Source organism: Pelodiscus sinensis, chromosome 1, assembly GCF_049634645.1.
Source record: "Pelodiscus sinensis isolate JC-2024 chromosome 1, ASM4963464v1, whole genome shotgun sequence".
Lineage (NCBI taxonomy): Eukaryota > Metazoa > Chordata > Testudines > Trionychidae > Pelodiscus > Pelodiscus sinensis.
The window spans coordinates 239,685,211-239,702,615 of NC_134711.1; the positions used below are offsets into that span (position 1 = coordinate 239,685,211).

The following is a 17,405-nucleotide window of genomic DNA, read 5'->3' on the forward strand; positions in this document are numbered from 1 at the left end:
ATTAGCCTGTGCCCACTCCTCCAGTAGCCCCCCTCTGCTCATGTGAGCTACCTCTCCTCATCCCTTCTTCTCACACTTCCCTTGCCTCTCTCCTCTGGTGCTGGTCCCTCCCCTGCAGGTGTCTGCCCTTCTGCTTCACCCCAAAAATCTGGCACCTGCACCTTCCCTTAGCCCTGCACTCTCCTGGTGCCTTCCCCTTCCCTTACTGCCCCTGTCCCCTTTGCCCTCTTTTTCCCTGATGCCCACCCCCTCACCACTCTCTGCCACATTTCCCTCCTGCCCCTCTGTGCCCTCACACATGCCTTGCTCCATCCCCACATTTCTCATGCCCATCCCTTCTTTCAAGCCTTCTCCCAGCACCTCCCCCTCTAGCCCCCAATGCCCTTCTCCTCTCCTCTCCTAGCATCACCCTGTCCCCACTCCCACTGACACCTCCCCTCCTGCCCTTGGCCCCCTGGCATTTGTCTCTCCTGCACCCATGTCTCTTGGTGCCTTCTCCTTCCACCCCTTCCTCTTTCCCCCATCCCCGCCCCTCCCCCACCGCCCAAGCCCCCCCACCTCCTCCTAAGGCCAAGGCCCTGCCCTTCCCGCCCCCGCCGCCGCACAAGCCCATTCCCTACCTTCTGCCTTCCAGGTTGTGGTTGTGGGGCTGGGGCCGGAGCCAGTGAGGCCCCGCAACATGGCCTCCCAGGACTTGTAAAATCCCGGGCCGTGATGTGACGTGATGTCACGGCCTGGGCGTCCTCCCCGCCCACGTGCAGCGCCGCACATGGGCAGCAGGCGGCGAGGAGGAGCCGTGCACGGCAGGGGCCGCGGGGGACGCTTTGGGAGCGGGGGTGGGAGGACGCGCAGGGGGAGGAGGAGGCTGGCAGAGGGGTCCGGGGCCCGCTCCGGGCAGAGCCGGGGGAGAGACCCAGCTCCACATATTGGTGGAGGAGGGCCCCCGGCTCTGTAACTCGCCGGCACTTCCGGGTGCAGGGGCATGGGGTCCGATTCGACTGAAACAGCCTAAGGCCGGCACTGCAGTTACGGCACTGCAGTTGTGCTGCTGTAGCACAATAGGAAAGGTGCTTCCTATGCTGATGGAAGGAGGATTTCCTCGGTGTAGTTAATCCATTTCTCCAGGAGGGGGGAGCTATCTCAGTGGAAAAAATCTTCCATTCAGTGAGTTGCGTCTTCCTTGGGGGATAGGACAGCCTAATTCCAGTGCTCAGGATGCAACATTTTTCATAGCCTCTGATAGATGGAGCTAGGCTGATCTTATTTTTTAGAGTAGACCACGGCCTTGGCTTCGAAAGCTCTAGAGATGCTGTTTATTCCTAAAAATATTTCACAGAAAGGGATGAAAGAGTCTACTGAAGCCTGGTCTACATTTAAAAATTAGATTGACCTAGCTAAGCAGCTGAGGGCAGTGAAAAATTTTGTGCCATGAGCACCACAGGTAGGTTGACTTAATCCCCAGAGCAGATGCTACTAGGTCTATGGAAGAATTAACTATGTACTGCTTCTTGGAGAGGTGGATTAGCTACCTGAATGGAAAACCCACTTCTATTGATATAGGTAGCATCTACCATGCTACATGGTAGCACCTGTAATGTAGACTTGGCCTTACTCTCGGCAACTGACCTTCATTACTAGGGAAAATAAAGAGCAAATTATAGATGGCTCTGGATGCTGAGCAAGCCCTAAATGAGGGCATAAACAGTTTTCTGTAGCAGGAATGCTGCTATTACAGATTGCATGCTTGTTACCTTAGGTCTCTGCACCTTTCACAAGGCAAAATGAGTTTTGAGTATATCAGTGGGTCTTTGACATGAACTTAAGGCACTTGGAGCCCTGGACAATCGGTTTTTTTGTTTTAAAGAATAGATACCTCAAATACATAATATATATGTATGTAATACAAAGGCTCGGCAGCTCAGCAAAACTTCTAAGACTGGCCCTGCGGCAAGGAGAAATGCCAGCAGCCCTGCAGCTGATGAATGGCTACACATAATTGTCCACGCCTTCATTAATTCATTTACAAGATGTGAAGACTATCTGCAGTGAGTCTGGGTTCTTGTGCTCTTCTCATCTGATAAAGGACAGAGCACTGCCCATGCAAATATAGACTGCTTTGATAAAAGGAAATCACACACGGTTGGAATCCAGTGGGAATAATGAGACTGTTGCAGCAGTCTACAAAATCACACAGGAGTGACTGCTGCTGCCTGTACAAAGTAAGCACATATGCTTAATAAGGCAGGACATGCTATAGAACACAGGACTATTTGAAGGTCGTGTCTGCATTACAAAGTTAAATAAGTTTTGTCAATTACCATAAGTTGCTTTAATAACATTGGTGGAACATGTCCACATAATGTTCCTTTTCTTGGATGAGCACATCCACAGTTGTTGCTCCTGCATCCACAGAGAGTTGCATTATGGGTAGCAATCCCACAGTGCATTGTGGGTAGCAATTGCCTCCTTTTTTCCACTGGGAGTTCTGGGAACGGATTGTGGAGCATTCATAGAGACATGCTCCTTGTCCCATGACACAGATCTTTCTGTCCCATCGTTCCATGGGTTTCCTACTTCATTTCATGCCACTTTTCAGCCACAGTGGATCCATCGGTACTAGGCTCAGGAAACCAGGCATGGAGTGGTGGTATCACATTGTGATGCAGGGATGGAAAGATGAGCAGTGGTTGCAGAACTTGTGAATGTGCAAAGCCACTTTCCTGGAACTGTGTGCAGAACTCGCTCTTGTCCTGCTGTACAAGGAGACCAGAAAGAGCTTCCCTCATGGTGGAAAAGTGAGTGGTAGTTCCTGTGTGGAAGCTGGCATCTCCAAACTGCTACTGGTCAGTTGCAAATCAGTTTGCATTCGGAAAATCCATGATGGGAGCTGTGGGAGATGTAAGCGTGCAGGACAATTAATTGCCTCCTTCTTCTAAAGTACCCTGTGACTTTGGGTAATGTGCAGGAAATAATTGATGGCTTTTGAGATTCCCTGATTGCGGGGGGCCGATAGATGGAACACATATTCTGGTTTTGACAAGAATCCCTTATAATGCAATACCAAGCTCCCTGAAATACATTGGTATGATGGACTGAAGTTGCTGTTACGGTTAATTAAACACATAATATGTCTGCTTCTTTAAAAACAGGTAAATATTTTGTATTACACATCAGAAGATGTGATATTTCAATATTTTTGAGTGAGTTGTATTCTTAATTTTGGTGGTAATTACAAAGATGGCTGGTTTTAGATATTTTGGGGTGCCTCTTAGATGGAAAAATTAAGTACATGAAAGACTATTTTAAAAAATCAGTTGCATTCTCCTTCAGGTACATTTTTTCAATAATCTTTGGGCCATTGTATTTGCTTTCTGTAAACAAGTGCTGTACAATTTTCAATTACTGGAGTGTTTTAGAACCATTACATGTAATATAACTAAAGATCAATGTTGCTTAGTTAAGTTTGTAGGCAATTAAACTAAAATTTTGCCGTGATGATAAATAGTAAAGGACTCTCTTTAATAGTAAATAATTTTTTTGTAATATTTTTTCATGTAACTGTTTCCTATAAACTGCATAGTATCTTCTGTATCATAACCTATATATTTTTTTATTTTCACAGCAATAGAATTTGGTGATGATAGCATGAATGATGCAAAGAACCTCCTTCAGGCAATCTCTTACTTCATTAGTGATGCCAATGCTTATATGAAAGGACAGCTGGTGTGTGATCCCATTAAGGAAGACATACTGTGGGAGATGTGAGTGTGTGTGTGTGTGTGTGTGTGTGTGTGTGTGTGTATATACACGTATATACAGCCACTCTCCGAGTTACGAACAAGTTACGGACTAACACTTGCTCCATAACTCGAACTGTTCGTAAGCGCGGGTCGTGTTCGTAACTCGGTGACCGCCTTTACGACCGCTCCATGGGGGCTTTGGTCATAAGTGCGATCGGTTGTAACTCAACCGTTTGCAACTCAGGGAGAGGCTGTATAGAGAGAGAGAGTCAGAATCTTCCAGTGATTACATATATAATTTTAGCGTGTGTCTGTCTGTGAGTCCATTTGTTGAAGAACTCCTCCTAAATGGTAAGAGTTAGGACCACCAAATTTGGTATGCTGCTTCCTCTTACCATAACTTAAAGCAAGACCAGGGTTTGGTTGTGCCATGAAAATGGGAAGTGCCTGGAATGGGACTGTTTTTCCATAAAAAGGAGGGAACTGATTGGAGGCCAGATATACTTCACAGTGACCTCTGGGGGCAGTGAGTGTGAGGGGACAGCTATACTGCAGCATGACCACTGGGGGATGGGGGGAAGAAGCACCAGCAGAAGAGTGGACAGCTGGGGAGGGGGCTCCACATGACCATCCAGTGGACCGAATAAGTGGCACCCCTTCCCCAAAACAATGGTGGACTGGGAAGAAGAGCCCCCTGCCACTCCTCTGCTATGATCCCTACAGAACTACCCCCGGAGCCTGGAAACACAGCCTTGGCAACTTCCCACAAGAGCCCCCTCCTCCCTCCAAAGAGAGGCTGGGGTGCATAGCCTGCCCCCTTCCCCAGCCGTGAATCTGGTCCAGCACCCCCCCCCCCCCAGAAGAAACACCTCCCCACCCTCTTAAGGAGAAGCTGGGGCCTCCTGAATAAACTGGCGCAGTTTTGGAAGGTCGTAGGTAGCTGCAGTAATAATTTCAAGCACATGGATGGGCAGTGGAAGCAGGCTGTGCTGTAGAAGTAGTGGGAAGTATTTGCATGTATGTACCAGGCCTTTCTAAGAGGAGTAGGTGGCTGAGACTGGCAAGATTGTGGTCTTGAGGGACAAGTGGACAAGTAATAGTTGAGAGAAAGTGAATGAGCTAGGTATGCTGCTGAGGGAGGATCTAGCCAAATAGGAGCAGCTGGGGACAGCCAGCTGAAGAAAGCTAAGGCAGTCAGGTATTGCCCTGTTTGAGAGGGGAGGAAAGGAAGCTGAAAGGGGCTGTCTGTGAAGGATTTATAGGATGGCTGTGTTTACGCTGGACCACTTATTCCGGAAAATCAGCTGCTTTTCTGGAATAAGCTGCGAGCTGTCTACACTGGCCCTTGAATTTCCGGAAAAGCAACGATGCTCTACTGTACAAAATCAGCCGCTATTCCGGAAAAACTATTCTGCTCCCGCTCGGGCATGAGTCCTTATTCCGGAAGACTGTTCCGGAAAAGGGCCAGTGTAGACAGCCCAGTAGTCTTTTCCGGAAAAGCGCGTCTACATTGGCCACAGACGCTTTTCTGGAAAAAGGGCTTTTCCGGAAAAGCAGCCTGCCAATGTAGACGCTCCTTTTCCAGAAAAACTGAAAACAGAATAGTATTCCGTTTTAAGCAGTTCCGGAAATTCATGCCAGTGTAGACACAGCCGATATGTTTATTTGGGTGTCAGCAGCAGAAGAGTGGCTGAGACTGAGCAGATGAGTGATGTTAATGACAGGGCAGTGGTAGATACTTCAAGAGCAATGGTCTAATCTGTAATGAGCAGTTGCCACCAGACACAGAATAGCTGCAAAGGGAAGAGTGAGAAGGGCATAATGTTTGAGGCTCTCAAGAAGGTTGGGGTGCAGCCATTAATGTCAACCGGCATACTGAAGTCAGTGGGGTCAGAGGGTTGATTTAACAGTAGAGGGGAGGAAACATTGACAGCCCTCACTGAAGTGGGTCTGGCCCACGAAAGCTCATCATCCAATAAACCATCTTGTTAGTCTTTAAAGTGCTACATAGTCCTGTAGTTTGTTCACACCTTGTCATTTATTCCCTTGACATTCTTCCTCCTCCTCTTACAAATAACTGCACTGATACCAGTGGTTCTTCCCCCGGGTTGGAGGTTGAGGGGGAAGAAGGCAAGAGATCATCCCAAATTAGCATCCAGAAGCTTCTCTGAAACCAGTGGCCTTCAGGCCTTTCCCTCTGAGCCAGATACTGCACAGACGCAGTGTCCCAAGTCCCACTAGTGCAGCAAATGAGAAGAGAGAGCGTGCTCCTGAACCTGTGTCATATGAGATGGTGTGTGGTGCTGCAGCAAAGCTCCTATCTGACCTCAGTTCAGCTCTCTCGCAGCCAGCACTTTGGGGCACATGTGACTGGGCTCGGACAGAGATACTCACAGTTAGTGGGAAAGACAAACTGCTACAAAAACCCCAAGAAGTAAAATTGTTAGTTCTGAATTATAAATTGATTTCCCAAATGATAAAGGCTGAGTGGCCAAACAAGGTTCATGTAACCATTGACACCTAGGAATTATGATGTAAAACTTGCTGAGTAGATGCCATGTTTCAGTTTTGGGCAGACAGCTTTCTTCCCCCCCCCCCCTTTTTTCCACTGAATTTCTTCTGATTGCTGTAGAATTGTCCATTACAATACGGCTAGGAACAAAATGACTGTCATTTAGATGACTCCCTCTGGCTGATAGCAGATGAATTCAGTATTCTGCTGGCAACTTGTCCATCTTATCTTACACATTACCTTTTCTCTTTTCAGCCTAGCCAACACAAAAGCAAATGTAAAGGCTGCATTTGCAGATGACTTTGACACCTCCAGGGCTGTTGCTGCAATTATGGACCTCATTCACCATGGCAACAGACAGCTTAAGGCTGTTACTAAGGTAACCCATTAGGATACAGAGATCAGAAAATGACAGCTGCCCACAGTCCTACTGTTTAATTCAGACAGATTTGTTTATTGTTCACGCAGCAAACGGGCAGAAACAAAGCTCCACACATTGTTGACATTAAAGATACACGTTTGTCCAGACTGCATCTCTAGATTCTGTATTATTGTTTTATGCTTCACTGTGTCCAAGGCATGTTTCTTTCCTGCTGCCTTGTATTCATAGGGAAGACTTTTGAAAGACACCTGAGGAGGGTGGTGTGTGCTTCAGGCTTTAATCCTTGCCTGCTTTCAACCTCCATAATACCGATAAAGAGTAGACGGGTGATTTATTTATTTTCTTGTTATGATGGCCGGGGTGGCAATGGGGGTTAACACAGCACCTGTTTTAGTTCACCTGCACCTGTTGCCTCTGCTGAGAGCACATTTATGATTTGCTCGCAAACGGCCCCTCTGGCTACACTTCATATCAAACACCAGCAACTTGAAACCCCATTTAAAATCTGATCCTGAAGCAGAGGAGGCTTTGGATGGCTGAATGCAAGAGTTCAAAGATGGAAATAAAGCAAAGACACAGCCCTCGGGATTTTTGGTCGGCTCTTAATTTTGGCAATGATGCCCCTGTGGCCTTGGGTCATATATTTTAACCTCTCTGCTTTGTTGACCCTGATTGCTTAGTTAAACCGCCTTCTGGTGTTGGCAGTTTGTTTTTACTGGGGCAAAAGGGGTGGGACTGAATCTAGTAAGAACTAAGATTTGGATTATTTTTTAAACTTTTGTCTCCTATTAGTCCTACAGCAGCACCCGTCTCAGATCTGGGCTTCGCCTTGGTTTGTCTCTAAAAAGCTCTTTTCTGAACCATTGAGCCAATTCCTGATTCAGTCAAGTTTGTAGTTTAAGTCTCTGATAACAAAGCTAGTGGAATTAGAACTAGCCTCCCCCCCCAAATCTTTCAGATGATTCTAATTGTGTCTGAATTCCCTAGAGTAGTCAGTCTTTCTGGCCAGATCATGCCCCAAATTGGATGCACTTGACAGTGCACTTCCCTGCTCTGGGCATCTCTTTGAACACACTGTTTTCATGTTTTGTCTCCTATGGAATATCTGGGTGTTGTGTGGTTTTTGGTCTAACAGTATGTCTACAGCTAAGGCAGTGTGCAGAGTGTTAGCACGGCCTCCTAACACGGCTATGAACAGCAGCGTGGATCGTGAGGCACAGTTTTAGGCAAGTTGTGTCCTTACGTGCCAGAACCTTAGATGTACCATAACTGGCTCCATATGTGCACAAGCAGTGTCAACACTGCTGTTTTTTAACAGGATTGTATCTTGCTGCTGCGGTCTTTCCCTATTGCCAGAGCACACCACAATGACAAATGTCGACACCAACAGACTTTCACTGCAGCATGTAGCTGCCTGTAGGCTATAGTCCCTGTACTCTACACACCACCATAAATGTAGACATAAGCTAATATGCTTCACTGCTAATATGCATTTCCCTAAACTCAACTAATTTGTTTGTTCTTTCCATATTCCTAATCACTCAACCCATTTGGGTTTTTTTTCCTGGCTGCTGGTTCTAACATCTTCCAGTTTAGTATGTTTTGCAAACGTAATGCTATTTATGGCTTAATTCCAGTCATTAATGAGGATGTTAAATAAAATCTCACCCAATACCTCATCTTGATGCATCTCAGTATACACTGGTATCCAACTTAGTTCATTGCTGTTGTCCTTTGCTAGCCAGACTTCGTCCCCATATATCTTTTCTCCTTTTTTTACCATGTTGATTGTGAACTCTTGAATTCATATTTGGGAAGTGTAGCAGCAGAAAGTGTGCCTGCATCCGTGTTTACAAATGCTGCTCCTAGGGTGACCACCACTGTCTTGCTGCCTAATACCATCAGTGTCTGAAAATGACCTTCACAATGTGTCACTCAGCACTACAAAGCATGATGTTGAAGTAGCTGATGTAATTAATTAACCTGAAAAACCTTCAACTGTTAATTTAATTTTCATCTTTCCTCATGCTCATAGACCTGGCCTACAAGGTGCAGAGAATGTATGAAGTTTTTTTTTAATAACCTATAGCAAGAATTTAAATATAGTTATGAACCCTCTGGTGTGGACACTTATTTCAATATAAGAGTGTCTTTGATTTAACTTTAAACCCTTCCCAAATCATTTAAAATAAACTGAAAAAAAAAATCCCACTATTTGACCAGAATAACTGTCCAGATTGGTGGATTATACTGGCATAAGTGGTAAAAAAAAATTTCCATGTAGCCAAGGCCATAGACTTCAAACTGTATTGGCAGTTTGAGGCCTGCAATAAATTATATTGATCCAGACAGCTTTGTTTTTGTGGTTTGTAACAGGAAGGTGGAACTCCTCCTAGAAGCCCTGTTGTTTATGGAACCATGCTTTCCTATATAGAGGACTTCTTTAACACTGTTGGAATATCTCTCGGAGAAAGGCAGGTATGAAACCTCTCTAAAGGTCTATCATGGGAGCCATTGTTTGTATTATAACAACAATGTAGTAAAAGCAGAGCATTTTATAAAAATAAGCAGCAAAATCTAGTTAAAACTGGAGGCTGATTTTTGTAACTGAGGCATAAACACTAAGGCTGTGTCTACACTGGGCCACTTATTCTGGAAAAGCAGCTGCTTTTACGGAATAAGCTGCGAGCTGTCTACACTGGCCACTTGCTTTTCCGGAAAAGCAATGATGATCTAATGTAAAATCGTCATTGTTTTTCCGGAAAAACTATGCTGCTCCCGTTCAGGCAAAAGTCCTTTTCCGGAAAAACTGTTCCAGAAAAGGGCACAGTAGTCTCTTCCGCAAAAAAGCCCCGATCGCGAAAATGACGATCAGGGCTTTTTTGCGGAAAAGCGCGTCTACATTGGCACGGACGCTTTTCCGGAAAAAGTGCTTTTCCAGAAAAGCATCCTGCCAATGTAGACGCGCTTTTCTGGAAATACTTATAACGGAAAAACTGTTCCGTTTTAAGCATGTCAAAGGGTGCCAATGTAGGCACAGCCTAAGGGAAGCGCTGCACTGATACCGTTTTAAATTGTGGCTTGAAGGAAAATTAAACACAGATGAGTAGTACAGAACAAACTCTGCTATTAAATATTCCCGTGCATCATCGATTGTGCTACTGATGAAGTGGAAATGAGTCTGGGGAGTGAAATAAAAACAAGTTGTCTGTATTACTGTGCTAGTGAGAGCAGGTTCTTAAGTATTTGGCTTCTGAACAGCTGGTTTGTTAAGATGGCTATTTATCAGTCCACGTTTACTTTATGCATTTATCATGTTAATTTTCGGTGATATACTGTATTTTAAGGAATGGGGACTAATTTTCACATAGGAACAAACACAGCCCTAACTAGTTAATATGCCCTAACTAGGATGTGTGGTTTCATGTTTTTCTGACCTTTTGGAAATGCTATCAGGTTCTCCAGTGCTGAAAATGTTGGTGTGAGATAGGGATGTTAAATATCGATTAATTTGATAGTCGATTAACACTTCAAATGCAGAGCTACAGCAGGGATAGGTCCTGGACCTGGCGCGAGCTAAGACTTAGTCGGGCTGCTGGCCAGCCTACTCAAAAATTTACTGGCAAAGGGCAGGGGAGGAAATGTGTGTAGCCTATAGCATTAACCTGTAAGCTTTTTCTTACCAGTTAATCGGTTAATCGACTACAGTATTACATCCCTAGCGTAGAGTAGGATCAGAACATTGAGAACTTTGGGCATAGTTTCTCTGGAAGAGAGTTTGTTGTAATTGAATGGAAATGATGCCTTGATAAAGGGATGACAATTTGCCAAGGCATCAGTTTTGGCTCTAGTGCAGACATGCCAGATCCACTGCTTTTGGAAGGGATTAAACTAATTTGGAATAAGAGCATCCATAGATGTAGTTAGTCAGGAATAGTTATTCTGGAATGACTCCCCATGCAGACAAGACCAGAGTAGTTGTCTGTTTGCCACCTGCCCAGCCATGGTTGGATGTAAAGTTTCTGTAGGCATGTCAAAGTCAAGCCATAAGGCGGAATTTAGAAGTGGATAAGATGCTGATGCACAACAGTATAGATTATTCCCTTTCCTATAGAGGGATGAGTTAGACTAGCATAAGCACAGTTACACCACTTTGTGTGTGTTCCTACACTATGACTGCAGTATAAACTACCATTATCCACTCTAGCTTTAATCTAGCTCGGACAAGAGTGTGTACCTAGGCAGCTTGTAGCACCTGCTCCACTGCAACAATGCTACTGGTTTCAGCTGCGCTAGCTTGATAGAAGCTGGTGCGGGTATGCTAACCTGTGCTATAAGCATACTCCAGACTGCAGTGTACATACACCTTGTGTGCAGGCGAGGCCTGATTTCTGAATTTATTCTGTTAAATGAAAACTGCTTGTTTTCTGGAGCAATTATTTTAATACTGCAGCTTTTTGTGCATAGGTTGTTCTAGAAAACAAGAATTCAGCTCTGCTTTCCAGCGTGATTGATGAGCTAGTGAACTTCCGTGTCAAGGTGCGTAATTATGCTCTTGCTATGCCTGGACCAACAGAAGCGGAAGAGGGTTCCATTCTAGCAAAGGGAAGGAAACAGGAAGAGAAAGAGAAGAGGCGGCAGCTGTTGTTGGAGCGAGAACCTCTTCTGCAGGCTTGTGACAACCTGCGGCGAGACCTTGCTGCATTTGGAATCAACATAAAGGTTTGAGAAAATATCTTTGCAACTCCTTCTGTAATGCATGCAAGACGGCACTTCCTTTTGACCTTATCACACCCTGTGCTCTGCATTGTGTGCATTTAGACTAGTAGTAAGCAAAAATGAAGAGCTCATTTATGAGCAAACTGTTAACGTTATGTTCTCCCCGGACCCTCCTCTCTACTTCACCTATTGCTACTTTGCGATTAGTGAGGGTGTATTTAGCTATTACAATGCCCTCTGCTTTGTTTGGAAATCCCCACCTCGTCTTTAGCTGGATTAATCAAGGGCCAGAAGATGATAGCAGTTTGGAGTAGGCGCTTGAGAAGCAATGCAGACGCTGTCTGCAATGATTTTTCATGCTCTTTCACTCTGATTTGAGATGGCTTTTCAGTGGGGAAAAACCCCACCTACCTAAGTCACTGTGAAAAGCAACCTCTGTCCTCTCACTAAATAGCTCCATTCTTACATTAATTTGTTTGGGTTAACCATCTTCTTTTCCAGCCCCTCTCTGTGCCTTTTGTCTATCCCTACTGCCATTGTTGAAGTATTTTCCTTTCCCATTGCTCCAGCAGTATCTACCCTTAAACACACACCTTAATTGGCTTAGTCTCTTCCTGCAGCACTTCTAGGTAGTACCCTTGCACCTTTAAGAACCGGCATCATCTCCTTCTATCCAATGCTGCTCCTAACGCCTTACAATCCTTCAACACTTCAGCCCTGTAATTTTAGCACAAGTATGCCAATCTGTGCAAAGTCAGACCTTCACTCACGGGCACTGGCATCCACTCATGCTCAGCCCTTGCAAAATTAAGCCATTGAACTTGAGGCTCCTCACTGAGCATTGGCACTAGAAGTTATGCAGATGAAGTTCTGTTTAAGAAACTATCGTCTGAAAGAGATGGATGATGCATTATTTGGCCAGACACTTTACACTGCTATTCTTAGAGTAGTATTGATAGTCTGATCCACAAATAATTCAACATATGGGCCTTGCCTGCACTCTTTGTGGGGCAAAATTCTCATTGTTTTAGCAACAATAGGAGCACTTCTGTAGAAAAGCTGTTGGTGGTCCCCTGAATACTATTTACACCAGCACTTTTATTGGGCTCCCTGGTGGAAATCTAATGATGAAAAATCCTTGTGCAGACATATAGTCATGGTGATAAAGTGAGGTCGCTTCCTGCTGTCTTTTTAAATTAAGCATGTAAGAACTATTTGGCATTTGTTAAATGCACTTAAACATTTTTTATAGTAAAGGAGAGCTAGGAAAACCCAAAATTCTAAGTCCTACAATGCTTATGTTAGTTTGTCTTTATTTGAATTTAGCCTGGAAGAAATCACTTGAGTCCTTTTTTCCTGAAAGCTTCTTTTCTTAAACTATAAAAATACTTATTTATAAAAATATCAAAATTTGATTGACAATGTTAAAAAGGACATGTCCCTTTGACTCAGATACTGAACATAGAAGATTTCATCCAGCATTGTCACTCATGCTGTTGATTCAAACAGTTTAATGTTTCATTTTTAAAAAACCGAGTAAGACTATCCAATAACTCTTGCATCTACTTTACATTCTCTAAATCTTCCAAAAGCTTATTTCAGGTTTAATAGAACTGAATTCTTTTGAGCGAAAGAGTTCATGCTGACAAATAGCCTATTGCTATGTTTACTCATTTATCAAACTCTTAATTTTCTCTTAAATTATATGTATTTAATTCTGCATTCTACTTAAATATCCCCAGTCAACATGTCAATTTTCAAATCTAGACAGTTTAAGAACTTCACTTGCTGAATTCTTCAGAGGCACTTTCTGTTCATTTCCCAAAACTAAAACCAAATATCTAAGTAGCAGTAGCTATTTGAACTATCATACTTTTCAATATATTTTAGTAAAAATATTCAACCTCATGCCATTCTTCTAAAAGAGCTCAAAGTGCACAGGGCACTTTATTCTCTTTTAGTGGCCATAAAGGAGGTACACTGTTTTAGTTCTGTAAAAGTCTGAAACATGGAAACCTATTCTGATAACTTTGAGAAGGTGTACACACTGGGTGGGTCTAGACTGGCAAGTTTTTGCGCAAGAACTCTTTTGCGGAAAGAGTTCTTATGCAAAAACTCTTCCACAAGAGAGCATCTATACTGGCATGTGCTTTTGCGCAAGAGCATCCGTGGCAGTGTAGACACTGTCTTGCGCAAGAAAGCTCTGATGGCCATTTTAACCATAGGGGCTTCTTGCGCAAGAAATTCATGTTGCCTGTCTACACTGGCCTCTTCTGGAAGAGCTCTTGTGCAAGAGGGCTTCTTCCTGAGAGGGAGCATCAGAGTTCTCACGCAAGAAGCCCTGACTTTCTACAGTACATCATCAGTGTACTTGCACAAAAACACGCAGCCAGTGTAGACAGGCAGCATGTTTTTGCGCAAGAACACGCCAGTGTAGACACAGCCTAAGAGGCATTGTGGTATCCTTCATCACCTAATCCAATATACAGCTCCTGTCTACAGTCTCAGCAACTTTTGCCTCTCTACTCCAAGTAATTTAAGATCTTTTCTGAGAGACGATAGGATCTCTTTTTAACTTGTGCAGTAGTTATGTTGATTTAAAATCAAGTAGGTACTTTGAAATACAGCTTTTTAATGTAAGCAGCATTTTTGCCTTTTGAAATTAATGCAGTGTTTCACGTTCACTTACACTGCTTCATGCATGCTATGCTTTTAAGGATTTGAATACAGTTTAACCAGGAACTAAAGTAGTGCATGTACTTTAAAAATTGCTGGGTTTGATCCACTTCTTTATTTTTACAGGACAGGGGTACTATTTCTACATGGGAAGTTGTGGATCAAAGAAGAGCAGAGAACTGAAAGAGGCAGCTGCTGTAGCACAGGTCATGGTTGGACTGATCATGTGGCAGGATAGGCTTTATGAACAAATGTAATTAAATGCCAATCAACTGCAAAAGAAATCTGTAGTGACTTCTGATTATCTATTAATAAATATTGTTTTAACTTAAATACCTCTCTTCTTGCAACAACTTGCCTTTTCTCTTTATGGAGAAGGCATTGATTTGTTTCCTGTATGTGAATTAAACTGAGGTAGGTTCAGCATATTTAAGTAAGTACATGTTCTATTGGCTTTCAAAAGAGCACAGCTCAGAAGTTCTTGTTGCTTCTGTTGATCACTTCCTGGCCAATGCACGGAAGCTAGCCAGGGACTTGCCTAGGCTGAAGATAGGTATAGGCAACCAAGACAAAACTGGCTAACGTTTTCTTTTAGAACTTTAAGGAAAACTCCAAAAATTGTTCCAGGAGCATAAATAGTATACAGTGTAACTGCACGCTACTAATAATAAAACTAGAGGTTACCAGCACACTAATCTTTGTGAGCTTATACATGCTACTCTTGTCTGTTTAGATAACACTAAACACACTAACAAAACCAAAAGCACCGCCCTTAACTGGATCTCTCTGGTCAGGCAACATGGATGTTCCTAGCTCATGTATAGGGAGGTTGGGCCATGGAGCAGGAGTAAGAGGGGATGGAGGGAAGAGTGCAGTGTAGCAGGGATCTCTATCCCCAGCAGTGGAGCTTGGACCACTTGGCAGGCAGCCACAGCTGGGCAGGAACCCTAGCCAGGGGTAGCAGTACAGCACAGGCCATTTTGGGAAGGATCTCCTCTGGTCTGGCAAATCACCTCCTTCAGGCAGGTCCTGACAATGTTGGCAGAGGGAGGTCTAACCTGGACTATGTAAGAACAATCATCTTTTCCACAGCTGAGCTGTAAGTCCATTTCCATGCTTCCTGTCCTCTTTTCCACAGGAAGTGTTGCTTAGAGCAGTGGTTCCTAATCTTTTCTATACTAAAGACTGGCAAACCCATTCTCAAACTTCTGGTAGACTGGTAATATTCTATTTGCATATTCATTATGCAAATAACGTTGCCAATCCACCAAGACTTTTGTGAATGGATATGCTGGTCCCTGGTATATAAAGCCCACAGCTCCAGATTTCCCCCTTTGACTTCCCACCAGCAGACACCTCCCTCCCATGCTAGCTGCCTGTTTTCAGAGCCCCAGTGCCAGCCCCCCAATCCTCCCTCACTACTAGTGGCACTCCCCACACTGGATGCCCCAGTGCCCATCCTGTCTCCCAGCTGAGTGCTGCTGCCCCCTCCCTGCTGCTTCTGATGGGGAATGCATGTAGTCAAGATTAACCGATACGCTTGGGCTTATTGGTCAACTGTATAGTAGACTACATGTTGACATCCCTTCCCTTGTACAGACCTGTGCAAAGTCTCAAAACAGCAGCACTGTGCACAGGCATAAGTCCTGTCAAGAACATAATTTCTCCATTGCAGACAAGGACAAAAGTGTCTTCTCTTGCACAACTTGAGGTAGGAGCAGGCTCTCAATCTCTTCCAATGAGATACCTCATTATGTTCCCAAGCCTTGAGATGGTTGTTACAACTAAATAGCAAACACCATGAAAACATATACTTTAGGCTTGCTTAGTTTTACCTGTCAAACAGCTTCCACTTACTAAAAGACAGCAAAGAACTTTCATATGGAGCTAGTGTTAATGGTTTATTCTGCTGGAAATCTTCCCTTGTGGAGCACATACTCCTTGTGCAGCCAGTTTCACCACTGTTGAACTAGCCACAGAGGCAAAATGTGGGGAAGGTAAATATTCTCTTGCCTAAAGCTTAACACTTCACAGGCACAGAACAAGCCTGACTTTTCATCTTGTGATTTTTCCATATCAGATAATACAGGTAAGGTCCTATGACACCTGTCACCAGGTTAAGTAAAAGATAATCTACTTGTGGGTTATTTCTGATTCAAGGAGCCTGTATTTCTAACTCACTTTTGCACAAAATAAGTTACAGTTCCCTAGCAATGGTAGTGAAGAAAGCTTAGGCACTAGTATTAGAAATTGATTAAATGGGCTTGCTTGATGAATCATGAATCCTTACACCACCCCTGCAAGATAACTACTTTTTGGACTGAATGAACACACAAATAAAACTTTCCAAAACCTTTGAGCAAATCACTGGCTGATCTGGAATTAGTAGTTGGGTGCAATATAAGAACTTGAAAATAACAGGCTAGTTGTCTATTGTACTTCACGCTACTTACATTGTCATTTTGTGATGATTAGAACTTAGCAAAATTTATTCCTGCTCTTTAGGAAAAGTACACTAAATTTTATAAGTTCATCATAAGCTGGAGAGTTTAGGTAACTGGATATCTAGTTTAACTGATGGGTTTAGAGATCTCAATTCAAATTATATTTTTCAAAAGTTTGCAGAATCTCACTTACTAGATTTCTTCCATGTTTAAACAAAGCAATTTGTGAAAGGATATAAGAGGGAAAAATAACTTTAGCTCTACAAAGATCTCTTCTGAAGATACAAGTCCCAGCAGGAGTTATCTAACATTAAAAGGCTTTAAGATTTGTTTTCTAGCCATTTCTTTGACCAGAGAATAAATTGCCACTACCAAGCAGTTTTCCTGCCCCTTTTTTTTTGAATCACAGGCTCAGTTACACTGGAAACCTAACTAGTTCCATGGCAGAGGCCAAGGACTAGATGCAACAATGTTAGCCAGGAAACCTTTCTTAAGCCAGGGCTTCAGGCTCCCTGGTGTAGAGCTGGGAGTCTCAGAACAAAATCAAATGTATACATTTCTTGTGATCTGACCTTTCTCGGCTCTCCACAGCAATTTGTATATGAACAGTGTTATCTGTCAGTAATAAAATTGTATGTTATGAAGAATAAGCTATCTTCACTATGACCAAGCCACTGCAAACAAAATACACAAGGCAGTTTTGTTTTATTTGCTATATTTTTATTTCCTATGGAAAGAAACTTGCTACATTTCCAGAATCTTTTAAAATTAACTTGTAACAATTTGTATACAATGGTGAACAAAGTTACTTTTATGTATAGTTAAAACAAAGTCAAATTGAAATTTATTGACCTCTGATATCAAGCATTTTCATTTTGTGGAAAAAAAACCCACCAAATGGTTATTTGATTTGGTTTTTATCTACAAGTGTA

General features: G+C 43.3%; 1 protein-coding gene across 8 annotated transcripts in view; it reads left to right on the plus strand.

The window, feature by feature from the left end:
• The window catches only part of CARS2 (cysteinyl-tRNA synthetase 2, mitochondrial), a 62,490-nt gene extending 48,128 nt beyond the window's left edge, over nt 1-14,362 (plus strand). For all 8 annotated transcript variants that reach the window (XM_075918559.1, XM_075918552.1, XM_075918553.1 and 5 more), the window contains 5 exons: nt 3,623-3,761; nt 6,508-6,631; nt 9,011-9,112; nt 11,102-11,356; nt 14,156-14,362. In XM_075918559.1, the coding sequence (XP_075774674.1) occupies nt 3,623-3,761; nt 6,508-6,631; nt 9,011-9,112; nt 11,102-11,356; nt 14,156-14,212 (677 nt within the window). In that variant the 3' untranslated portion in view covers nt 14,213-14,362. The remainder of the gene's footprint in view (nt 1-3,622; nt 3,762-6,507; nt 6,632-9,010; nt 9,113-11,101; nt 11,357-14,155) is intronic.
• The last annotated feature ends 3,043 nt before the right edge of the window (nt 14,363-17,405 follow it).